This window comes from Alligator mississippiensis, chromosome 3, assembly GCF_030867095.1.
Source record: "Alligator mississippiensis isolate rAllMis1 chromosome 3, rAllMis1, whole genome shotgun sequence".
Lineage (NCBI taxonomy): Eukaryota > Metazoa > Chordata > Crocodylia > Alligatoridae > Alligator > Alligator mississippiensis.
Genome location: NC_081826.1, coordinates 297,379,901 through 297,407,215, shown reverse-complemented (window position 1 = coordinate 297,407,215; position 27,315 = coordinate 297,379,901). Strand labels below are relative to the sequence as shown.

Genomic DNA, 27,315 nt, shown 5'->3' with positions numbered 1-27,315 from the left:
CGAAAAAAAAATAAAAATACTAAAGGCTGCTTTATTTGCTAGTTGCTGGCCGCTGAGTGGGGGAGATAAACTGAACATCATGTTTTTAACCAAAATGCTTCTTATATCCATTAAGATTTATCCACTTAGTGAGAGATCTCTTGGGCAGTAGCTGTATCAACTACCTCCTGCCTTGACCAACCTGCTGCGGAAAGGCCGAGGGTCACGAGTGACTGGTGTCTCCTGAATCTGGGGGGCACCTGCAGAAGCCGTCGACGGCGGTGGCCCTGTCATGGGGGCACCAGCCCTGCCGACAGCATCGGTGTCAGCCATCAGGGAGGGCACGTGCACCCCCGTGCACCCCCTACCAGTCGTCTATGCTGAGGGTGTTCTCACACCCCATGCCCTCCAGTCTTCCCACACCCTTTTCCAAGGATGCCACAGTAGCAATAGTCTTTTTCTGGTGTGGGGGGGGGCTTCTATTTGCAAGACCCTTGATCCCAATCCCACCGCAACGAGGCCTGGGTCTCTCATTGACTTCACCAGGTTTGGGTTCAGGTGCTAGCAAATGACCAAAAGCCACCAACTCAATATGCTTAATCCATCCGGAGGTGCCCAACTAAGAACAGCAGCCCGTCACTGCTGTCCCAGGCCAACTATGGGCCAGCTGCTAACAGCCTGATCCAAATCCATTGGAAAGAACGGGCTTTGGATTGGGCCCCTCGGGAACAAAGACATGACGCAACCCTGCACCAAAACGTTGAGTCGTGCAGATTTCTGAAGAGCAATAATAATACCCAGGGTACACATTTCATTAAAAAAAAAAATAATAATACTGCGCAAGCTCCTGAATCAGTGAGTGATATTTCTGTAGGCAGCAACATTACAAAGAAAGGACTCGATCCTTCTCCCACTGAAATGAATGGCAAAACTTCTGCTGACTTCCCAACTAGCCCCACATCCATGTTTAAAAACTAAATGCTTGAAAAGAAGTTGCGGCCTCCCCACCCACTTCTGAAAAGCCTTTTCTCAGGTTTCCACATTCCTCCTGCCAAGAAAGCTTTGCCACGAAACAGCGCATCTCGTCTATGGCTCTCCAAAATCTTTTACCAACATTAATTAAGCCTCCAAGCATCCCCCTGCTCCTCCCCGAGACACCGGATTAGCCTCATTTTGCAAGGACTGGGCCCATGGCTCGTTGAACCGGCGGGACTCTTCCCACTGATTCAAAATGAGGTTTGAATGTGGCTTTCAGGCACCGAGTTTAAGTGACTTGTTCAAGGTGCAGAAGTGAGTCATTATCAGAGCCATAATTAGGACCCAGGCATCTGCTTTCCCCACACGGTCAGTCCTTAACCACTGAACCACGCTGTCCCTGCGCTCCGTGCAATAGGAAGCGTGACAGCAATTTAAGGAGCGCAGCTCTCCGATGCATTAGCCATTAGTGAATGGTACTGACCGAACGACAATGCTCTCTTTTGTTTCGTTTAATTTGATGTTAACTTTTAGTATCCTCACTAGTAGAATGTAAAAACTGTCACCACTGTATCACCATTATCTCCGGCGGTATCTTTATGTGCAGCTTCCCCTCCAACACATCTACGGGTCGGTTTGATTTTCCTCCTTCCGTTAATGACCGAACTTAGAGTGAAATCATTTGTAAGGTACTTATTTGTTTGACATCTAAATCAGTTACATCCAGGCTCTGGCAAATAAAAATGGAACAATAATGCGCTTGGAGGACTTTTTCAAAGGGCTTTTTTTTTTTTTTTTTACCCCATTTTCGCAGCAAGGTAAATGTTTCTTTTATCTTTCTCTTTCCTCCTCCTTTTTTATTGCCAAGATCTTGAATGAGCTCTACATTCCTTTGTCTTCCTTTCGAGAAAAAAAAGAAGAACAAATCCAAAAAACCCTCTCTTCTGATGGAGGGAGAGGGTTTGCATGAATGAGTAACAGCATATGCTAGCGAAGAAGGTGAAAAATCACATCCCTGTTCCATGTATTATTGAAGATGGGATCTGATCAAATAAATAGCTTTTAAAAGCAATTAAACCCACACGAAAGGGAAACATTTGCCCTCTAAGCTGAAGCAAGGGATAATGAAATGCAAACCAGCCTGAAACTACCATACAGTAACTAGAACAAGACACTTCAAGCTGAATGGTATAACCGAAAGAGTCAACTCGCAAACCTAGATAAGGCAGCATATTGCTGAAGAGGGAGTAGTTAGGAGATTGTGAAGCAAGCAGGTCTGCGTGTCTAGATTTATATGAGTAACAATTTGAAGGCAGTCACATTGCATGTTATCCATAGTTCTTCTCTCACGGGCGGTATCCTGCAAAATTGTGCCTATCTTCAGAGCCTCCTCCAAAGCCCTTTGAAATCAAGGGGAATCTTTCTGTTGACTTAATGAGGTCTTTGGATCGGGCCCTTGGCTGATTTGGAAAGCCTTTTATATATGTCAGCTATATTTATACTGCGCTCTTCCCTTGGTTCTTTTCATATTCATTCAAATAATGTTTAGCAGAGAGGAAATACAACAAGCCAACATGATTCCTGCATCATTATAGAGGATAACAAAGCACTTAGAAATATGCTTTTAGGGAACAATCCTGCACGGCTAGGGATGGAGTAGATGGCCTAAAGGTCCAGTGCCGTCTCTGATTTCTCCAGTGCCTTATGTGCTGTGATACAGCCATGCAAAGCTCTGGTTTGAAAGGAAGATAGACACCGATGTCTGCTAGCAGGGCAAGGATACCAGCTCTGTCTGGACAAGGGGGAAATTCCCATTGTGGAATAACAGGCAAGGGATGAACACTACCTTCAGTTTTCACTGGGTTCGCTTTCAACGAGTGGCAAGCCAATTCACGCTGCTTCTCACGAAAGGGATCCTGTTTCCCAAGCAACATTTTGAAGAAGCGCTTCTAAACATCTTTACCTTATTATATTATTAGAATCAATCAATATGATTAATATTACATGTGGGCAATTTTGTAAATTCTGCTTAGTCTTCCTCCCTGACTGTTAACAGCAGTTACATTATACAGTCTCTGGTTAGACTGGTCAACCAAGCTATCGATGATATTAATAATGAATATCTATATTGTGACCTTTGCTCACAGAACTGAATCTCTCCTATAGGACTGTCAGGTTCCTTAAAGAAGTATTGATAAGCTCATTACTGTATTGCTGCATACAATTTTAGGTGTGATTTTCACTCACCCTCAAGCATCTACTAACCTAGTACTTCCCCGCCACCCCTCCCCTCTCTCTCTCTTTTCCTAAAGCTCTGGCCCTTTTAGAATTGATCAAATAGTGAATTAGAGCATTATATAGAGGAAACATAATCAGGGGATTTCTACAAGCACACTGTGATATATCTTTTGATCTTCTGACAGCCTTCATCCCTCTAGATCCCAGTAAGGAAGCACTGTTTTATAGGGATATTATTAGGTTGATGCTGCTTTATACATCTACCTGGAAGAACTGCCGAATCCAACAAAGATATTTGTGTGCGTTTTGCAGTGAGTGATGCCTATTATGTGATGTGAATCTATCCTTAGAGATTGAAAGGGAGAAGAGCAATGTGCAAATGTGAGCCTGCCCTTTATATACATGCGTGCATACATGGGCTGTGTGTGTATGTGCATTTTACACACTGACATTCAAATTAGAAACAGCCCAGGTATGCAGTCACATCTCACCAATCCAACTCTCTCTGCAAAGCTCCATTTTTATTTTGTTTGAAAAAAGCGGCATGTCAAGAGCTACCTGCCCAGTACACTGTGAAGTCAGCCTGGTTACCTTTAAAATATTTTTGAGACCCAGACACAATGTACAAATAAACCAGACATGGATTAATTAGGTGTGACTGTATCATTAAATTACTATAATGAACAAACAGCTACGTATCGCATTAAACCTTGATATAATGATTCCAAGAATAGCCTTCAAGTCACCTGCCTCTTTCACCTAAGATTTCTGTAGTAGTACATTTAAAAGGGTTTTTTTTAGAGATACAACTAATTGTGTGGGTATTGCACATACATGCACATCCAGATATATATGTCTAAATGTACACTGAATGTGTTTATGGGTACGTATGTCTAATGCATGCATACATACACATATCTAATTATATATGCAAATACACTTATACATGTATTTGTATACCTCCTCAGCTTTAGTCTGTATTGCACCTTTCATGCAGAATATTTTCAAGATTAAAATAGCAAAACCATAGAGTTAAAAACCAGGGGCTTGGAGGGGGAGAGAGTTTGTAGTAAAAGCAAGAAGCAATTTTTCTGTCTGTCCTTCTGTCTCTAAGGCAACTTGCTCTCTGCTGTCTGCAAGGTCCTGATGGCAAAATGCTCCTCCGCATTTTTACAGCCCAACTTTTGGGGAGGTGTCAGCCTCAACAGCTAAGCCTTCCTCTGAAACAGTTAATGTTAAGCAATGATTGCCCATGTTCAACAAAGGGGGAGAAATAAACAGATAAGGGCGAGGTAGATCGAAATCTGCATGCCTCATTGGCTGAGCTGTCCTTTATTTCTAATGCATCTGAAGGGTTTGTTACTAAGAACCTGCTAAGTATCTTTAAACCTTTGATCTGTAGCCAGTCTTAACAAAGGTGACAATTAATTAAAGGAAGAGTGCATTGCAATAAAGTTACATTGTGGTCAGTTTATACACACTGTCCAAAGCTGGTTCACAGAAGTCACTGTCAATTAAAGTCTTGTTGGAGTCCAGTTCATTATCAATCCCCCCCTTTCTTGCCTTGATCGTTATTTTTGGCTGCTTCTGCTTGACAAATTTAACATGGTGTCTATATTCATATGTCCCTCCATTCATTTACATGGACCAGATAGCTGTTTATGATGTATTTTTAGCCACCACGTATGGTCCGGCACTTTATTCGAGAGGCTTAAAGTCCTCATCCATCTTTATTTTAAGGAACTACCATAATAAGCCTTCTCTTCCTTAGAGATGTCAGTTGTTTATAATGAATGCACATTAAAAGCTGCAGTCACCTGCATGTGCACTCCAGCTGCGGCTCAAAGTGACAAAAGCAAGGAAATGCACAGGCCATGGAGATACCCTGGCTTTAGCTTGCAGGCAGTGCTTTCCTACAGAGGGGCAGGACATCATTCAGCAACGCCCGAGATCACAGTCCTCCCACGGCTGGAGGAGCTGGGAGGACAGAGGTCCCTGGGGTGCAAAGCCTGGCTCTGCCAGGGGAGCAAGGACAGAGTAATGGCCAGACCTTCCACTTGCCAGGACTTTTCTCCCCATTCCCCTGGCAATATCATCAGGTTTTGCCCTGTGCTACGATCTCTGTCATGTCTGGAAGTATGAGTAAGGAAATACAGAAAGGGGCCTCACATAAGAGCAGTTTAACTACCCGTTCCTCTGGTTCATACCTTTGTCCTGATGACAGAAATCTAGAAGAGACAAGTTCTCAGGCCTGAAAGTGTATGAGAAGTGCCAGGAGAGACGGACGGGTTGTGGTTTGTCAGGTTAATCTACACTCCAATGGTTTACCAATGGCGAACCAACATCTATTGGTTTACCAACATCTATACCTTAGAGCAGGGATGGACAATTATTTTGGGCGGAGGGCTGCTTACTGAGTTTTGGCAAGCCATCGAGGACCACATTACAGGCAGCCAGGGGAAGATAAATATGAATTTTCTCCATTTTTTAGGGGCCCCGCGGGCTGCATTTTACCCACCCCGCCTTAGAGCAGAGCCACCAAGCTAGTTAGCTTCCAAGCATGCAGCCTGATCTGGACACCACTGAATCAGAGGGCCAAAGTCCCACTGACTACTGGATGGAAAACAGACAGAGGACATTTGGTCTTTTACATAGAAGCATGCTGGGATTACCACCCCTCTACCCCATTCACTAAAGACTAGGTTTAACTGAACCTACCTTAAACTTCACCTGCCAGGTACAATCCCTCCAAGGGACAACACACTGCAGGGCGCAGCCAGGAGACTATTGAGGGGGTGGACTTTGTGGCCTGCTGCTCTGTACATTGCCTGACACCTAGAGAAGTCTTTCTGGTACTGGCAGGTAACTGATGCAATACACTGGACCATCTCCTCCAGTCGTTTCTCCTTTGGAGACATTGCTGCCTATTTCATAAACCATCCTCAGTTCACGCTTCATTGGCACAAGAGGCCGGAGCACTTCTTTTAAGTGGTTGCGGCCTGCCGGGTCATTGCATACACACAGGAAACACATGATAAAAAAACCCAACCCTCTGGCATCTCGCTGATAAATGTTGTTGTGTATTCCTAGCTCCGAAAGCCAAAAGAGGCCTTCCTTAACTGTCCAGCCCCTTCACACCCCCTTCCCTCTCAGGTCCTCTATAATAAGCACAGAAGTTCCTCAACTCTTCTTGGTGGATTGCAACCAAATTTCTATTAGATGCAAGCCAAATCTTGCAGCCTTACTCACTGTGATTCTCTGACATGGTCCCTCCAAACACTATTCCACTGCCTGCTGGACTTTTTTCATATCCAGTTTGAATCATCTGCTAAAAATGTTCCTTGCACCTTCTTTTGTGGTATCTGGAACTGGCTCCTGCCAGAGCCAGGGAACTGGATTCAATGGGCCATGGCTGTTATCCAGTGTGACAATTTTCCTAGCACTCTTTTCCAGCCGTGGGATAAGTCATTCCCAGTTCTTCCCTCAATGACCACTCAGAATATTCCTCCTTTTCTGTTGCTACCTTTCGGGTGTTTGTGGACTTGGATTCTCTCCTTAGTTTGCAGTTTCTCTTCTGCCGTGGACATATATATTGCTGTATCGGCTTCACTTAAAAAACATACAAAATCAGTTTGTAGGGGGAAAAAACCCACAAAAAAAACCCTTGTTCCTATCACACAATACCTAGAGGTACAAAGGAATGTTATATGCTGAAAGGCATGAAGAATTTCAATGTATCCGTATCTATGAAATACAAACTTAAAGATGGAAGAGCTGGAATTAAAAAAAAAAGCACTGCAAACTTGTATTGTCTTCTTTCGCTATGCCATTCTTTCACTTTAAAATGAATGAAGACCCTTATTAGGATTGCAATTTGAAATAAGGGTAACAGCTGTAGCTAAGTGTCAAACTTTGTTACCAAGAGAACTCTGCAAACTGGAGTTTGAATGGGAAATGCTGACACAACCATAACACCGGCATCAGGACGAGGTGCAGTAGCTATTAGAAACCAGAATCCATGTCCAGACCATCAAAAACGGAGATAAAATCTAGCACTTTCATTTACAAAGCAATCTGGGCTATTTGTTTAATATATCAAATATACCTAGAGAGGCGTATGCATATATGGTGGGTGTAAATGTACAGATCACTGGCTCTTGGGTTTTACGTTTCTCTTTCTTACATCAAGCTATCTGATTGCATTTTGATTGTTTTAAGGGATTGTTCTTTCAGACACCAGGCATAAAGCTCCCTCTGTTTCATTCCACTTTATTTGTGTATTCCCCTCCCTAAAACTTGTCTGGTTTACTACCGCACTAAATACTATGTGCATTGCTTTCAGACAAGTAAACCTTATGTTTCAATTACGGAGGAGTTTATTCAGCACCTGTATTTACTTGGGGCCCTTTTCAACTAAATTTTAATTTCTCAAAGCCTTTTTATATATATGTATGTGTATATATATATACACACACACACACACATATATTTCATATTTAGTATATATATACACATACATTTATATCTAACTGCAGTGCATGATAAGTTAACAGCCATTGTCATTACACCTTTGAATTTCTGAGATAGATAAAAAAAAAATTCTTGTTAAGTCTCAGTATGACAGCTCTTTTAGGCTATCTATCTATCTATCTATCTATCTATCTATCTATCTATCTATCTATCTATCTATCTATCTATCTATCTATCTATCTATCTATCTATCTTAAGAGGAGAAAACATAATGAATAGAAGATTTGTGAACCTGTATCCCAGGTGTCTGAAATTCACAGTTTGGCATAGTGAGAGAAGAGAGTATATCTAACATGGGCTATAAAAAGTGATGTTTTTTGTTTTGGTTTTGATATTGCATCTTGCTGGTTCATTTACTGATTCCTTCAGTGAGGTGCAGTTCATCTGGAGACATCACCCTAACAAGGGGACTGCCATGGGACTGTTTTAGGAGTTGTTATTTATTACTGCAATCATCTTTGAAAGGACAGTGCAGCTTGCAAGACAACCTACTGCCTCTTGCTTTCCCATGGCATACAACTCCATTCTTGAAGTACACCGACCCGCCTGCGTTTCCCTAAATCTGAGTTCTGTGTGGGATGCGCAAATCGGGTCTGACTTCCTAAACAGAGTATTACGAGAACCTGCATGTTTCGCATTAAAACACATTCTAGGCCTTGGGTACAAGTATGCACGGGTAGAAAGGGCTGCTCAATCCTACTGGGACGGCCCTATATTTAGATTGCATTAATTCATAAATATTATACTAAATACCACTTAAATTGGCCTTAAATGACTTCAAAGATAATGCATGATAATATGGCTGTCCTGAGAGCACTAACCTTTATGTCTCCCAGTAACTCAGCCTTTAAGCATCCTCCCCTGCTAGACAAGGGGGAAGTTGTGAATGAAGGCTGCCTGAATTGTACGCGTGTGATTAGTGAACTCCAGCAGTGTGACAGCGCCTGGGTGGGTCAGCTTGGTCCCTGCCCGCAGCGCAGCCACACGACGCTCTCCCCACCATGAGACATAATACCGCAGGGTGGATGTGCTCCTGCCCCAGCTGGGGACCATGGGAAAGATGGAAGAGCTGAGGTCAGAGCACTGGAGCCCATTTTTTTTCCCCTGAGATCAGGCAGCTCCCAATACACCCCTCCTTTCCCCCTCCCCATGTGCCTGCCTAACCAATGCATGTCCCTGAAGCATCCTGGGCTGTGACACTGTTGCAGAATCTGGGAGTTTGTGGGCCCTTTGGATGGATCCTTTCAGCAAACTTGACCTTCAGATCCTATATTTGCAACCCTTTCCCCCCCCCCCCCCGTTTTACAGAAGCCCCCCTTTCTCCTCTCACAGGCTCCTTATACTATTCCCCAAGACAGACACATCCCAGCCATGCCTTGCGGTGGCTTTACACCTGATCTAACTCTGATCTGCACTGTCTCACTCCGGGCTCACTCCTTTTTGCGGTAGGATGCTGACTGTATACAACACAAGGGGACTCAACCACAGCCCCCAGCCACCCTCCCAGGTACACCCCCAAGGTTTCCTTAGGTCTGAAAATGAAACCAGCTAAGAGATCAAGGCTTAACCACAGGGCTTGGAAAGCATGGGTAGGGGGGGCACCCCCCCACACCTGAGACCTGCACTCTGCCTCCACAAATCCAAACAAGAAGGGGGGAAAAAGTGATGGGAAGAAATATATATATTTGTGCCCGGCGTTGCGGATTGAGAAAATAACATCTAAAAAGAAAAGAAAAGGGGGGTAGGGGCCATTACAGAGAGAGAGATCACCAGAAGCCAAACACAGCCCCTATCCTTCAAAGCCCTGGTTTTTGACTTAATAGTAATTAATCACTGGTGGGAAGAAAGTTTTTATTTTTTTTTTCCCCCAGCTAGCCAGAGGCACATTTTTATCAGGATTAGCTAATAAATCAGCCGCATCCAACTCTTCTTGGAAGGGCTAAATAAAACGGCTCTCTCCAACGCTGGATGTCTTTGCAAGCCCCACTCAAACCCTAGCTTCGCTCCATCAGAGCATCCATCAGCACCATCCTTTTCTCCCCCTCTTCCCAAGTCCCGAAGTTGTAGCACGCCCCAAATGAATCTGCTTTCTAGACAAACCGGGGTGATGGGCTGGGCAGATCCCCCTCCACCTGCTTCTGCTGGGGTGGCAGCTTGGGAAGGGATGGGAGTTGAGTGGCTTGCTAATTTGCAGGGGTATTTGCTAAACATATTCAGGCAAGATAAATGAGGTCTCCCTCTCTTCTCTCCCTCCGAGTGTGTGTCTGCAAATACAGATACACACATCCACGCGCTCCTTTTCCACAGCCACACTCCCCAAAACGGCGGCTTGAATGGAGAAGAAAAGGGAATCTCCACAAAACACATAGAAATTAAAGTTTGCCCGAGGCTAGAATAATTACGGGACTAAGAGGAGAGAAGTCTCTGCCTGGCTCCCAGCTCCGACCGTCGCCTCCTCTCTGCTTGGCATTCAGGTGACTCTGTTTGGCAAAGTTTATTACGATTCTGACTAATTATCTCAAGAAAAACCTCCAGTCGTTCACACCTCCCCGCCCTGCCCATTGCAGCTACGCCCCAGCTCTTAGGCAAAGCCTCCGGGGTTGTCACCTTCCTTGGGCGTATTTGCTTCGAGGGTTTCTGCAAGGGTTGAACATCACACACGCCCCTTCATGGGGCTTTCTAGGAAGCTAAAGGGGGCGAAAGGTGCTGGTGGGTTATACCCATCACCGGCCTGGGAGGAGAAGGTGGGGGGCTGGAAAGGGGGGATGTCGCCGGGAACTTCTCACTCATCCCTAGTGTCTCCGATTTGGGCTATTTGTGGTTGGAGCCATCCTGGTTTGTCCCCTTTTGGAGGGGTGCGTGTGTGTGTGTGTGTGTGTAGGGGCTTGACTTCTGACCATGCCATTAACTTTCAGATTTACAGCTCGCCAGGCGATCTGCAAAGACGTGAAGCCACTACTGCTCTCGCTCCGAGGAGCCTGAGTTGGGGCTGCTATTTGAAGCCGTCGGGTTAGTCGAGAGAAGTTTCCCTCGCCCTGGCCGCCAAAGCGATGCTGCTTGCCCAGCTGCGACGGCTGGGATGCCAGAAGTGGCCCTCTTGGAAAGGGCATGGCAATGCCCTCGCGACACAGCTGTGTCCAGAGAGTTAGCAAAGTGCCTTGGCTGGAAATCACCTCCAACTTCCTCACTTGAGTGCTACTTTCCTGCGTGGCGATCCATCGACTTGCAAGCATGATACCCCCTCTGCCTCCCCCCACCCCACGCAAATCCCTTTGCATCCTATTCCTCTCAACTCCACATCCGATCCCTACAGCTGGCATCCTTGCAGGGTGGCTACACACGGAGGGAGAGCTGAAAATAATCATACCAAAAAAAAAAAAAAAAAAGACCCAAAAGTTCCTGGTTTCCTCCAGCCCAATGGACCAGGCAAGCTAAAGTAGTATCTGAAGCTCTGCATGCTCGGAGGAGGAACACACCACCAACCACCCCCTGGATGCATTTGCCCCCCTTAGCCATTCACTGACCCCCTCCAGCACAGCCCTGCGTTTTTTGTTTGCTTTTTTTTTTTTAATTTTGATTTTTATTTTTTCCTCCCAGGCTTGAATCATCAGCATCAGCTGGAAGGGGGACTGAAAACCCCCCACCGGTGTCTGGGAAACAATAGTTGGGGCAGGGGTTGGGAGCGTGCAGCCTCGGAAGGGAGAGCAGAGAGCCCGGGAGTGGTTTCAGCACCCGCGCTCCGTGGACAGCTCCCCATGGCCAACCCGGACCCCGGCGGCTGCATCCTCCTCCCAGGGCATCCCTCCAGGAGGCTGGGTGCTTTGCCCCCAGCCCCTCTGTCTCCCACCCATCCCCACCACCCCACCTTTGCAAGAAATAAAAAGAAGTCCCTTGTCAGAAATAATAATAATAAAAAAAAATTAAAAAAAAATAAAAAAGAAGTCCCCTTCCTCTCCCGATCCGGCCCGGAAAAGTTGGAGGCTAGCCCACCTTTGTGCATCCCAGTGAACCTGTCCTTCAGCACCGTCAGTTCATAGATCTTCCCGAACTCCTCGAAGAGAGGTTTGAGGTCTTTCTCGTCCAGGTTGCGGGGGATCTGCCCAATAAAGAGCTTAATGGCATCGTGGTCCTTCATGGGGATGGTGGATGGGTTTCCGGGACTATGGTTTAATCCGTTCATATGCCCGTTGGTACTGGGGTTGCTGTGATTGCTACTCAGGCTGGTATTGTCTGGTTGTCCGTTTGCTAACGTGGCCATCTTTATATACATAGAGAAAATCTTCTTTCCTTTTTCCCCCCTCTTCTTTTCTCTCTCTCCCTCGCTCCCTCTTTCACACACACGCGCACACACACACTCCTCCCTCTCTCTCTCTCTCTCTCTCTCTCTCTCTGGGTCTGATCTGCTTTTTTTTTTACATTGAGGATCTGTGTCCTTTCCGTTTAAACAGGCTGGATCGGTTCAAATTCCCAGCCAGACTAGGGGGTGGGGAGTGTGTGTGGATGTGTGTGTGCGCGTGTGTGTGGATGTGCGTGCATGGGGAAGGGAGGGTGGGGGCTGGGGGCATTGCTTTTGCCTCTGCTCAGCCTCAGCCCCCTCCTCCCAGCCAACCACCCCCCTGTCTGCCTGCCTGGGAGAGGCTTAATGGTATCTTCCAACACAGCCCCTGGCTATAAATAGCACTAAGCGCATGGCTCTTTGAGAGACAGTCAATTTCTATTGTGCCAAGTGAGCAAAGGGAAGGATTGCATTTTTTAGGAGCAATGATGATGATTATTTTTTTTCTCTCCCTTTTCCTTTGCAAGCCTCACGATCAATCGCTGTCGTGTTGCAATTTCACTGAGCACCAGGAGAACTGCCTTGTGAGGGGGAAAAAAAAAAAACCACAAGGTGTTCTGGCTTTATTTTATTTTTCAATGATAATGATGATGATGATGATGATGATTATTGTGCAATTGATAATAAAAGCAGTTCAGATATGGACGAATCCTCAGGCTGAGAGGTTGCTATTGCTGTTGTGGTGGTGGTTGTGATTGTACAGTCTCTCTCTTTCTGTCTCTGTACTCTCTGTTCTTGTTGCATCTGACAAATTGCATGCTCTTTATTTTCTAAAATTATATATTAGATAGATAGGTAGCTAGATAGGCAGATAGATATTAAGTGCCATCAAGGCAGATAAAGGGGGGGATTGTGTTATCTTGGGGGGGGGTGGTGTTCTCAATGACTATTGTTAATTTCTATGCTGATAATTATGATACATACAATCAGTGCCGGGTGTTATCTCATGCTGGCTAGAAGTGTATGTCTGTATACTGGGGAGAGATTGATTAGATGAGATTTCCTTGCTCGACTTTCAAATCATCAGAATATTCTGTCTCTCTCTGATGGAAACATAAATCGTGTTTTGCAGTCATCAGGGTTGGGAGATGCTTGTCCGAACAATGCATTATTGCATTATGGACCATTTGCACTCTGCTCTATAAATAAAATAAGATCGCCTTTCCTGTTGTTTTCACCAAAAAAAAAATAAATAAAAAAAGCACAGGATTAAGCAAACAAGCAAACAGACGAGTAAAAAATTCCTGAGGCTTATCTGTGCTCAAAGCAATTTTTCTTAGGCTCCAGTGAAATTTTTGGGGCACCGGTGCTGGGGCTGAATCACACAGGCAGGGAGATCTTAGGAGGTAAAGATCAGAGCTGTTTTGCAGACAGCAAATTCCCTAGCCTGAAAAGAAATATGAATAACCATTTACCCCCCAAAACCCAAAACAAAACAAAACACCCAAAAACTAAGCCCAAGCCCCACCAAAGAGCAAGAAAACAAATAAAAAACTCCAGTAAAAAACATCTCCCCACTCAAAACAAAAATGGAAAAAAGAGAGGAAAAAAAACCCACCCAGTTCATTTAAACATTTCCTACCCCCCACTAGATAATTATAATCCTCTTTCAGAATTGGATCATAAATCTATTGATCTGTCAACTAATGTGAACCTTGCGTGGACTAGCACCTGAGTAAGGGAGGGAGCTATCACTGTGTTAAATTATATCCCCCCACCCCCAAAAAAATCATTTCATGGGACAACAAGTGGGGGGTGGAGGAAGGGGGTAGATATACAATCACTGTAGTTAGGCAACAGCATTGTGTACCAGCTCCAGTCTGAAGACAGTCTAAGTGTGGGGTGTGTGGCCAGGATGGAGTAACACGTGTTATTGTAAACGGATGGGCCAGTGCTGGAGTACGGAGGTGATTAGTTTAATTTTTCAGTATTTCCAAATGCCTTTCTGACAGAATTCCCACCCCACTCTTTCACTTGGATTTATTTTTAAACAACACTATTTGCATTGCCTCATTTTTAGGTAACTGGGGAGGGAAACCTGCTCCCTGCCCTTTTAAAAAAAATGAAATAAAACCAGTACCCGAAGCTCGGGTTTTTTGTTGCATTAAATTAGCCGAAGCTGCACGTCATGCATCGGGAGTGCAATGAAAGGGCCCAATCCTGCTTTCCTGGAGCATCCTGTAGACTTGGGCATGGGGACAGGGTGGCAGGATGGAGCCTGAATTTTAGGAAATAAATTAGCTGAACATAAAATAAATTAAAGGACAGCTGAAGAGTTGATTTTCAGACCAAGCAGTGGAGGAGGAGAACTCAGCTGTGGTTGACTTCAGGGAGTTTTGGATCGGGTCCGTACTTGCTAAGAAATCCCTGAGACTCTGCTTGCTCCTGCCTTCAGCTCTGGAGCAGATGAGCATTCCCATGCATTGTTCCTGCAGGCATCTCACAGTGTCCAGCCCTTCCTGGAAGGTCTGGGAGTGGATGGAGACCTCCTTTTATGCCTTTTCTCTATGATTATGGCTCTCCCAATAACTCAGGCATGCTTTAAAAAACCCTGTCTGTGTTAGCTCCCTCTCTTTTATGGCACTTTAAATATCTTACATTGTTAATGTGAAGGCGCGCGCTTTCTGAGGTCTCCAAATGTCTGATTGATGGCAGCTCATTTTATTGTCTCCCTTAAACTCGGCAATGCTATGTTTTGTTTCAGGGAGGGGGAGGATTGTATGCATCCAGATCCTGGAGTATTTCACAATACAATGCAGTGTGCATGGGAGGGTGGCATCCAACACTTTGGAAGGTGGATGAGGTTATTCTCAATCATTCCCCTTCCTCAATCTCTATTTCCTTTGAATGAATTGCCTTAAAATCCTGACTTTTGCCCATATCCTGAGCTACAGACAGCAGCACAGAAGAGCCCTCTGATAAGAGATCCAGGGAAAGACTGTACTTTCAGAGTCTTAAATCAAATATATGCTAAAGCGCAAGGAAGGCCTTTTGAATTAAAACTTGCTCAACCCTGTTAAAAGAATAAACATCCACTGAAGCCAAAGGTGATACAGAATCCAACACTGATCTGTTCAAGGGACAGAACTGTTAACACATTTAACATGTAGCAAACCAGTGTGCATACTATAACAGCTATCCCAAATGAATGCCAATTAAAAGAACGGGCCAGTGAAAAGAGTAATTTTATTGCTCAGCAAGGCTGTTCTTTTGATGGATTTCTAAGTAGAGCTGGTCCACACACAGATTTTTCACAGCTATAACTATTGTGGTGGAGAAGCCGGAACAATCCCTTAGTGCTCATATACAGTGGTGGTGGGTGGCAGTATAAAACCCTAAAATAATGTGGACGCAGATGTGCCAGTATAAAGATGCTTTTATAAGTATAGCTTATTAAGGGGAGGAAAATGTGTTTATCCTTCAAAGCAACTTTATGCAGGTGTAAGAGGTGGCACTGCTTCATATCTGGATTTTAATCAGATCTAATGAAAGGTTTACAAATCTATAGATAGCCCAGACCTAAGAAAACAGTGCTCAGGTGAAAAATGTTCTTTCTACAGTCCTAGGGGTATTATAGTTTTGCAGTAACATAACCAGTGGAGTCCATGGGAATTTTAGTTGAATAAGGACTTTACTAACAAGCGACAGTCGCTCCAAGAAAGTGGAAAGAATTCGTTGCTGGGCACTATACATAAAGGGAGTTTAAAAAAAAAAAATCCAGAGATTATTTTTAAAATGTTTCTGCAGATAAATATATGCACTTCAGATCTGTCCCCTTGATCTCTTTGAGTAATGCCTAACTCTGTGAGAAGCCCCCCTGATTTTCATGCAAGTCCTCAGGGATTATGGCCCTGCTCAACAAAAGGCCCTTAATGTAACACGGGTGTAGAGAAAGTCACAGAAGTCACTGGAGCTTTTCACATGAGTAATCAAAATCAATGGAACTGCTTGCACGTGTAATTACTACTCGAATGATCAAGGTTTTGCAGGACCAGGCTTTACAAAGGGCCCGATTCTAAAACCTCTCAGCCAGGGGGGAGCTTTAATCTTGTGGCAGCTCCACTGGTACTAATAGGACTGCTCATATAAGTAGAAGTGCTTGCCTGCATTATTACATTTTGCAGAATCAAAATGATGTGGGGAAAGAGATCTGCTTCTGGTTCACCTGGAGGCAATGGACAATTTTCCATTGGCTTTTTGAGGGAGCTAGATCAACCCTTGCTGGCAACATGTCGTTCATGAGTGACACTTGGGGGGTGGAAAAATACACCAGCCCCGACTGCCTGTACCCTGTATGAAAACCAGATAGAAAAGAAATACAGGAATAAACATGAAGGGTTAATGAGAGTGATTCATTTGCTGACCTTTGAAAAACAAAGCATATTCAATAGAGCTAGGACTTGTCTGATATTTTTAGATGCCTTTCACAATATTTTTTCCCAATAAATCATGTGATAAAGAAACACACACACATACATTTAAATAATCATTTGCCCAGCTATAGATTCGCATTGAGAAGTCAGCACAGACGCACGCAAATGGTTTACTTGATTAGTGTGCCAATATCTTCCATATAGACCGGTACATCTTTAACAAAGAAGATATATGTTCAAATCTCAGATCAAATCCAGCTCCTTCAAATCCCATAGGAGGGGCTGAGCCTGTGAAGATTACCATGCAATGGGATTACTAGCTGCAGTCATCATTGTACTTGTTAGGGAATATCTGCAGGCTCAGACCCTATTAGCCCAGCCCTATTTTTTGCTAAAATAAAATCAGTGAGAGCTGCATCTTGGCCTCAAAGACATGCAATAAACTGAGAGGAGCTTGTGTCCTCTTAAATCTGGATGACACCAAGTTCCTTTTGGTCTGGTCCCAATCCTGTAAACCTCTAATCTTCATTCTTGTTAGTCGGTTTGGAGCGGTAAGAAGAATTAGTCATAGGAGGAAGGATTATTCATGAATACTTGCAAGTTGGAGCCCTGAATTAATATGTGAATGAGTGCTATTTTGCATTAGGAGAGAAATAAAAATGTTTGCATCCAAAGGGACATTACAGAGGGCTCGGTTTGGCACTCAAAATGTAGGCAGCAGAAACCATCATTGCAATAAAAGGGAGCTTTGTTTATACAGGCTTTTGCTGTCAAAGTAGCACTGGTGACTTTTAGGTGATAAAGGGAAGGGCAAATACAAACTCTGAGTTACCTTTGCATGAGCTGGTTGAAACGTCCAATTGTGTGTGTGTGTTTATCTGTGTGTGCATACTCAGCTTCTTGCACACACATTCTTTCTCTCTCTCTCTCACACACAGACACACACAAACACACTCAGCCCTAAATTTCACTCAGTGAATTTTACTATTTGGACAGAGAGCTGCCCACTATTCCTATTATCCATGCTGTGAGCACTGTAAACATGTTGTATTAGCCCTTTGAAAGTGATATCAAATATATTATCTCCTCATCCCTTTTCCATCATAGGCGTTTCTCTGTACATAATCAGTAATGAAAGCAGGCAAGCTTGTATTGTAGGAACAATAAATGCTTCACATTAATACAGTACTTTTCATCATCAAATCATTGTGCAATCATTAACAAATTAATTCTCACAGCGCCCCTGTGAGGAAGGGAAATACTAGTATAATAGAAGCTGGTATAATCGCCAATTATTAGGGTTGCCTGACATGTCCTATTATGGGATCCTGTTTGCACTTGCTTATAATTTTGCCAAACTTTATTTGCTGGGGCTGAATTTTTTCTATGTTGCCTATCTGCTTTGGAACGATTTTTTTTCTTTTTTCTGGCAAATTTCAGTGGAGATTGCTTAGTGTTTCCTAAGTAGGAGGCTAGAGGAAAATGGGTTGTTTTTGCCCCACATTAAAAAAAAAAAAAAATCTGGTGCCCCCAAACTTTGGACCAGGACTGTAAAACTTGACAGGGTGAGCCCTGTTGTGCTGGTTCTGTAAAGCGCCATGCAACCTTGGCCAAGTGAGAAGACTTTAAATATTGTAGCTCTCATAGGCCTGAGGATGCCAGCCTTATTGAGCATGCTGCACTAGAAGGGTGATTAGCATTCCCACTATAATTAATGTTCTTGACTCTAAAGGATCTGGTTTGGATGAGGACAGGGAGACTTCTGGGCTGTCTTTGGCCCTCATGCTAGGCCTAGGAAGGAAGACACTGCCTCATCCAACTTCAAAGGGGAGAGAACCTGTATGTGCGGATCTGGAAAAAATGGAGTGGACAAAAATGGGATTGTGGGAGTTGATTCTAGGCCAGGATAAAGAAACTTATACTTGGAGCAAAGACTAGGACTCAGAGGCATAAAGAGGAGGGACTGTTAATCGCTTTATAAGGAAGACTGAGCCAGAACTGCGCTATGAGGGCAGATGTGTCTGTGGTCAAAAAAAAGCACAAAATTGGGAATGGAGCCTACAGGTCCAGCACCTGCCTATTCATCTGCAGTGAATTAATGCATTTACTGAGCACCACCTCTTCTATGCACCGTGAAGCTGGGGCTCTGGGAATGATTAGCAAGCAATGGGATAAGTAAAAATGTGCATCATTGTGCATTTGTACACTGCAGCCAAAATGGAAGATCCCCCAGAAGCTTTGATTCTAGCATTTCCTAACATATGCATGCTTGACTTTGCAACCTTAATTGTACTAATTAAATGTGTGTACGTGTGAGTGTCTGTGTGTGCTTGCCTGTATGTTAGCCTGATGAGGAAACAGAGGTGTAAAGCGACAAATATCACTTCTTTGAAGTCCCGTGCCCATTTTGAACCTGATTTTCAGAACTACTGAGCACACACAGCCCCTTTTAGTATGGATGGACTATAAATTCTCAACCCCTTTGAAAATGAGGCAGTATGCATCTCAAGTTATCATCCAAAATCAGGGGATGCTTTTGCAAATGTTAGCTTCAGGCCTCAAGTGAAACAATGACAGAGCGAGTATTAAAAAAAGGACTTCCTGAGATCCCAGGCCATGTTTCATCTGCTGGGCTGTGCTGACTCTCATATTAAACGATATATGTTATAGGCACAGCCTCAATATTGGATTTGTTTGCAAGAGTGCAATACTCGATTTGAAAAACCCATTCACGCTTCTATTTTACTCTCCTGCTTCTGGGTTGTAATGTAAGTCAAGGTCCAATATTAACACTGTTGACTTCATGTATCCTCATTCTAGTGCAGTTGCACGGCAGATGACTAAGTGTTGGAAGTGTATGTGCATGTGTATATAAATACCATAGACAGACAGTATGGGCAAGCTTCTAAAATGTTTCCTACCAGCTGTGCTTCTCTTTCGAACTGAGTACTACCCTGGAAGAAAAATTAACCCATTTCTTCCTTTATCTGTTCCTTTTTCACTCTATCTATCTATCTATCTATCTATCTATCTATCTATCTATCTATCTATCTATCTATCTATCTATCTATCTATCTATCTATCTATCATAGCCAGGGTGTCTGATCTGTACATTAATTTTTATCCAGGATTTCAACCACATTATAGTACTCAAATCCCTCTAAACTCTATGGTCCTGATCCCAAAAATCCACCTTTCTCTTTTATTGATTGCACTTTGGAACAGATGTTATATCTGCTTTACTGGACATTATACCTGGATACTACCTGTTCCTGTCCAAGGTGTGACATCTACAGTATCTTTGGCCTGGCTTTTTAGAGGCTAGCAGTCCAGTGCCTAACTGATGCAAAGCTTTACAAAATGGTTAAGACTGTGGCAGCAATGATATAAACCCCTGTGTATGGACACTGAGGGCGCATCTACACAAGATACTTTAGGGTGCATTAGCCTAAATTTAAGGCACATTAGAGCACATATCTACATGTGCACACCCTTAATGCACTTTAAAAATGGCAATTTGGGGCTAATTGCACCTACATTTGATACTTGTTAAAGGGTTTAGGTTGTAGCCGTGTTGGTCTAAGGACATAGGCAGACAAGGTTCCTTGGGTGAATTTGATATCTTTTATTAGACCAACCCAAATGGTTGGAGAATAGTTATTAAGCAAGCTTCCGGGCTCAAAAACCTTGTTAAAGCACATTAAAACACATGAACACTGTGTGTGTGGACTGACTTGGGACTAACTGAAGTCCCAGGTTAGTCCACACACAGTGTTCATGTGCTTTAATGCCTGCACCTGTAGACTCTTGCCTAAACCTGCTTAATGCACAGTAAGCTAATGCGCATTAAATTTAGGCACACTTAAATTCACATGTAGACATGCCCTGAGACATTAGTAAGCTTGGAAAACAGGGGTCAAAGGATTGTCCAGCTGCTGTGAGTGTGTGTGAGTGTATGTATGTGTGCGCTTACATGTTGGGAGATGGCAGAGACTTGGTCAACAACTGAATGTTGTTTTTTTGGAAGTTTTCACCCCAGACATTACCTGCCAGATTTTTAGGGAACTTTGTATTTTTGAGTTTGCTTCAGTTTTATTCCCTTAAAATGAATCTTACAGGCATGTTTATATACATGACAAGCACGTTCATACTGTAGGCATGGGGAAATATAAATAGACAGCGAGTTCCCTATGCTTGTCATTATTGAACCTGACACCAAGTTGGGCAACAAGCAATATCAAACAAGGAAAAGCCATCCATAAGAAAAACTCAGTATTTATTCATTAGTATTATTGTTATTTTAATATTACTTAGCTGGCCCTAACCTGAACACCTGAGCACCCCCAGTCTCTGCAAGTGTTTACAATCCAAACACAGAGCCAGATTCAGAGGCCACCTAATCTGGGCCCCTGGATTTAATGCAGAGATATATTCAAAGAAGAGATGCTGAAATGACCTTCTCTCCTCATCTTTATGAACCACACCAGATCCCTGGATACAAACACCCTCACCCTTTAGGATACCTGAAATTACTGACCCAGTTTTGCACTGAGAACCCATCTCTAATAGATAGTATTGTGTTGCTCATTGGTAGCTGATGAGGCAAAACTGTGCCTAACAGGTTACAGATCGTGGGCCCACAGTGTTTGGATTTGGGCATGAAAGGGCTTGATCATGCTCCTTGTCTGCGATGGGCACAGTGGGACTCATTGTCTGGCAGTAGTGTAACTTGCTGAGATCCTTTGACCCCAGCTGACTACCTGCCCCTGGTGCAGGGGGCTGGACTTGATGATCTTCTGAGGTCCCTTCCAGCCCTAATGTCTATGAAATTTGAAATCTTCAGCGTGGACAAGCAGAGAATCTGGCCTGGATGTTGATTTGGAAGGAGAACAAGGATGGTGGCCATCACTAATACTGTCCCCCAGCCCCAAAAAATGCTTGTCACATCTCTGGTCTCTGGTCCAGCCTGAGCTTTGGGCCCAGCTAGGAAAAAGCAGCATCAAGCCTTTTTTTATTTTATTTTATTTTATTTTTGGAGGGTGGGGGGAGTGTTGTTGGAGTTTAATGAGTCCTGACAGTGCTTCACAGTGGCCACTGACATAGTTTGGTTGGGAGTCAGGCAATGCCCTAGTCCAAGTGTCTTGGGCCTAGCTCTGCTTTGGCAAGTCCCCCAAAGCTGGGGCCCACAGGGCTTCGAATGACTGCATTCATGGGCTATAGCACCAGAAGCTGGGGCTCCATCCTCTCTCGTGGAGAATTGAGACGCTTGCTTTTGTTTCAAGATGAAACCTAGTTTTGATATATCATGAAAGAGATATGCCTTTCTCCCTACCCTTCTAGGGATCACCAACCTTAGCTGTCCGGTACGTCTAACAAAGTCCATCATGAATGTTGGGGAAGAGGAGCTAAGGTGGAATAGAGTTAAGCAGCAGCCCCAAAAAGAAAGGATGTGGGAGACCCAGACACAAGGCTCAGAGCTGGACCACAAGCACCAGCAGGGAGTTCCCTGCTGCCCAGGGGACAATTTTCCGCAGCCATATGTGATCATATGCCCCTAGCCCCTTTTTACCTCCAGGGTGGTACAAAGGTATTGGATCTGATGGCAAAGCCCAGCCCAGAAAACCATAGCTTTAGCACCCAAAGAGAATAGCTCTTAACAGCTAACCCTGGTAATGCAAATATTATGGAGCAGAAGCCGCCATTGCTCGTATCATTTGAGAATCTTCCTCCAACTCCCAAGCACCTCCTAAGTAATAAACCACAGAGATGTTCAAATTTCCCTGTTTTAGGTTTGTTAGGACCAGAAGAGAAAAACACAGGCCAAACCCCAAAACACACAGGTTCCCATAATACACTTAACCCTTCTCATGCATCTTCTTTTTGATTCAAAAGGTTCATTTAAAATATTTATAGGTGTTTCAAGGAACCCTTTATTAAAGTCTTCCTGTGACATTTCATCCTTTTTTGGAGGAGCGGGGGGGGAGGGTCTATTTTTTTTTAAATTTTGAAAGAGTTTAAGTAGCTGGATTATCCCCCCTTCCCCCTTTTCCAAGTGCTTGACTTGGTCAGCAATAGATTATACACCGAATTATCCACAGTTATCATGTCTCATTGATTTTGCTATTCTTGCAATATAGCACTTTGTAGTTTTGAAAATCAGAAGTCAATAAGGTAAGATAGGTTGGGGAGGGCAGTGAGCCTCTGAATGAACCAATTCATCAATTGAACAGTCTCAGTTTATTCTCTGATAGTCGAATGACCTTAATATTCTGGGACATATTTTTGCTACACGTTGCTTTGGACTCTTTCTGTTTCTCTATCTAGATTTGAAGGATCGGATTTTGCTCTTCTGTAAACCTGCATAACCAGGTTAAGGCCAAGGGTCATAATGTAGGCCTACTATCCTGCCCAGAGCAGTGGGGCTGGACCCGATGATCTCATGAGGTCCCTTCCAGCCCTAAACTTGTGTGAATTTGTGAATCTGTGTGAATAGGCTCTAACATTAGCCCAATAGCTGCTAAAAAACAGTGGGAGACCAGGCCCCAAAACAGCAGAATGAGGTCTTAGCTCAGCACAGAACATCTTGTATTTGGGCTTGTTCCAAACCCCGATGGTATCAGTGCGTATCCTTCATCAGGTTCCCCATGAACATGCAAGGTGCCACACAAAAGAAATGTCTTCCCTCAGCCTGTGGTCTGGACCTGAAATGAATAGCTTTCCACATGTGAACAGAAGGTTTTCATGACCAGATCAAGGCTGCAGAGTGCTTTGCTTTGACAGCAAAAGAGCCCTGAACATGGGAATATTAAAGCATCACCCAGCAAAAGCCTGGGACTGTGAATCAAAAGAACTGAAGTCTCTCCTTGACGTTGCTGCATAACAATGTGCACATCATTGAGGAGCTCTGAGATGGTTTTCCTATCTGGGAAAGATGAAGAAGCACAAGAAAAGGTCAAGCGTACTGGTGAGATGAAGGGAGGAAGGATTCCACCAAGTGAGGGGGGATTTTGGAAGATGCCGTTACAAGCAGGGGGGAGAAAATAAGTTGTTATGGGGTGATCCAGCAGCTATGGAAGACAACAGAAAGACTCTTACAGTTAGGTCATATATAATGCATGAGAGGATGATGTGAGAACCCTACAACTTGTGGGTTTCAACCCCAAACCTCAGGGGGAGGCTTGTGAGCGTTCGACAATACACTACAGCTCCCCATAATAGATAGCTACAATCTCCCAGTTCTTGTGCCTGAACACAGCACAGTGCCTACACACAGGGCTGATAAACCTTCATGCCAGGGGGACACGATAAGTCAGCCACCTATGGATGCACCCGACTGAAATAGTTTGTTGGCGGTCCTATCCCTTACTAGTCAACATTTCTCATGCACAAAAAGTCTCTTGGTATTAATAGGTGTCGGACTGGCCCCAAACCAAAGGCATGGGGAACAGACAAAGGGAAAGGAGGACTGCCAGGTGCACAGAGAGGGATGTGGGCAACAGGAGGGAAATATGTAGGCATCAACAAGGGTCTTGCTAGCAAGGACAAAAGACAGAACTCTGCTGTTGTGACTCATTTCCTTTGTGTTCCTCTCCAACAGCAATCCAGAGGGAAGTTCAAGATCCCCTGCCCCTTCAGAAAAGAGTCAGGACTAATGCTTCTCTCAAGGCCAGCGTTCTCTCGCTAAAACAGATTCTAATACATAAAGCTACATGCAAGCTATTTTGGAGTGTATAGTGACTGCTGTGTTTGCCTGCACAGCCAGCGCACTACCAGCATCACGCTCATTGTACTGTATGTAAAGCACTTTGGGACACGTTAGGTATGAAAGGAAGTTCAATTTATGAAACCAAATTCTATTCTCAGCTCAGCTGCTGCACACTGAGTCAGGTCAGCTCGGCATTCATTTTGCTCCTCTTTTCTGTATATACAGCTCCTGCCTCCCTTCTGGGTTACCCAGTAAGTACATACATGATTATATATATATATAAAGGATTCTTCAGAAATGGATCATAATAAAAAGCGAAGGAGAGAGAGAAAAAAAATCCATTCATCCCTTTCTTTTCTTAAAAAATTTCTATTGCCATTCTGTTGAATGGTATCCCTGTACTATGAATGTAATGAGCACCCTTCCCCTAGATAATTAAAGAGACAGTGCCGATATTCAACTGGTATATATGAATACATATGGATTATATATGCACATATATGCATTATATATACATACATGCACATACATATGTACATCTACATATACTGCATATATGTGTATATATAATCTATGTGTATACATGCATACATACACATATACATATACACACACATTTATACACACATACACACATATTCATATGCATATTTACACATATTTATACACACATATGCATATATACACACACACATACACACATATGCATATGAATATAAACACACACACACAAATATATATATATATATGTGTGTATGCATGAATATATGAGCTGAATATAAATTCAACACAGATCATCCAGCAATTAAGCCCTCAGAGTATTACAACTGAACAAAGCATTTTAAATCTCACCTGTGATGGTGTTAGGATGATGTAGCCCTGATGGACCATGACATATATGAGAGGTCAGGATTTTTGTTAGTGATATCACATATTGCAATCGGGGGCAACCTACCATAGGTGGCATGGGCAGCCTCTTTGTGAAGACATGGTGAGATTGGGAAGGAGGTAGGCAGCACAGCAGCAGGCAGGGTGGGGAGCAGAAAGCAGAGCAGGAGATCAGACAGGCAGCACAGGAATGGGAGCAGAAAGCAGAGCAGCAAGGCAGGCTGGGAGCACAGGATAAAGCATAGAGAGCAAAGTGGTGGATTGGGCAGGGGTGGGGGAGGGAGTGGGGCTAATTTGTGGCATACTGGCCAAAAGGATTGGCTCCCACTGCTTTATGCACCAGCTGTATAGCTGGGAGGAATATAAAGCAGATTTTGGGGCCCAAAGCAGCCTTCCTCAGGTCTTACCTTATTTACTTTTCACTCTATTATATTTGCCAACCTTTTTTCCTGTGAAGCTGGCACACATGACACATGTCAGCTGGCCAGTCCCGGTGACAGCTGTGCTCCCTTTAAGCAGGGATGTGGTCCAGTGCTTTGGGCACTACACTGGGAATCAGGCAGCTTTGCCTGTGTGGCTCCTGTCCCCTGTGCGACTGTGGATGAGTTGCCCTTGTGTGCCTCTGCTCCACGGTCCGTACGATAGGGATAACGGTACTTACACTGTGCACCGTTCCAGCTCCCTTGCTTTCTCCCACTCAGCAAAATGCAGGAGAAAATCATTTCCTCCCTAATCCCACTGCACCCCTAAGTGCCTTCCATAGTGCTTTCCTTACTCTGCCTGATCCTGCACCAATTGGAAAGTGATTGCTCTGATACAGGACTGGATCCCATGTTACTGGTCTTTCCTGAAATGTCCCCCTTCCGGGGGGGGTGGGAAATCCCCAAACAACCCTACAAGGAAATGAACTTTTTTTTATTATAGCCCTCCACCTCACACACATATACACACGTGTGCATGACACTGCCGTCTTCCCACTGCCTCCCCTTCCCACCTCCCCCTGGCATGCTCCAGTTGCCGCTGGAAGGAGACCTGCCATTCACAGCCATGGGAGCTGGCTGATCCAGGAAGGATTTTGCTCCTGCGGGTATAACAAGCCGAAAGCTTGGCCGCATGCAGCAGCCTTACGGCCCGCCTGTGCCACCTAATTGGCAATTTTAGTCACAGGAATAACAGTGGAATCAATTTTACCCAAAAGATAGTTGAATTCACCCTAGCTCTGGACTTTACTCTTTGGTCTGTTGTTAAAGTAAAAACAGATGTGTGCTCACTCCCCACCCCTAGCTCCTGTCATTTTAGCTTATCTTGTTTCATTCGGTCTCCTGTTCTCTCTCCATACTTTTAGGTAATTTGTCTTTTCGTAGGCTATTAAATTCCTCTCTCTCCTCCTGAGCCCCTCGTCTCACTGTTTTGTCTTTGTGTTTTCTTGGTGAGTATCCCAAAAGCTTTCAGCCAACAAATCCAGTTATCTCAGTCTAGTTTTCAGCCCTCTCTATTACTCCTGTTATAAGCTATATCAAACTTGCCCTAATGCGCTTATCTAGTTTTCTTACCAGCTGACACTTCAAGCCCCCATTCAAGTGCCACTCCTCTTCTGATCTGTCGGTCAGCCAACATGGTTCTTTCTTGTCTTCTTTGGGCATTTACGTGGACAGTTTTTCAAAGAGTTCAAACAGCTTCACAATGGATCACCGCATGCATTCTGGTAAAACTCAAGTGTGGATCTTTCCATTTTATTGGCAGGTAAACTGAGGTGTGGGAAAGTTATGGGATTCACACACTCCTGCATGAGTACCAGAGAAGAGACCTAGGGCCCATGACTCTGCTCTCCCCACTAGTCTGCCTTGCACTGCCACTCACAAAGCAACTCTCACGCACCAAATTAGCCAAGTACCATTGGTAGAAAATATGTCTTAGTAAAAGGGCACTGTCTCATTCGGTCAAACTCAGCACAGTCCAGCAAAGTGAGTCCTACTGACAGCACGGTGCTTGTCCTCGTCCTCTCAGCTATTGCTTTTGTATCTCCTCTGCAGCAATCCGAACCCAGGCTAGAACATCGGATTATTTAATTTCATTTGATTTAATTTCATTTCACTTTAAATTTGCACTTCCCCAACGTCCCAATCTATTTTTTTTTTTTAATTGAGCCATTCCTAAAAGGCTTCATAAATAATGCTGGATAGGACATTTTCAGGAAGAACACTTGCACAGCTAGAGCTGGCAATGAGGATACAGGAGACAGTTCTGTGTCCTCTGTGCTGAAATCAATACTCCAGCAGGGTGCTAGAGGG

The 27,315-nt window shown here is 44.0% G+C and overlaps 1 protein-coding gene across 10 annotated transcripts in view; it reads right to left on the bottom strand.

Moving 5' to 3' along the window:
- Positions 1-12,179, bottom strand: part of CELF4 (CUGBP Elav-like family member 4) — an 860,601-nt gene extending 848,422 nt beyond the window's left edge. For 4 of the 10 annotated variants that reach the window (XM_019496109.2, XM_059725306.1, XM_019496111.2 and 1 more), the window contains exon 1: positions 11,713-12,179. In XM_019496109.2, the coding sequence (XP_019351654.1) occupies positions 11,713-11,992 (280 nt within the window). In that variant the 5' untranslated portion in view covers positions 11,993-12,179. The remainder of the gene's footprint in view (positions 1-11,712) is intronic. The other 6 variants (XM_019496114.2, XM_059725307.1, XM_014593930.3 and 3 more) reach the window with 3 other exon arrangements.
- Between the last annotated feature and the right edge of the window lie 15,136 nt (positions 12,180-27,315).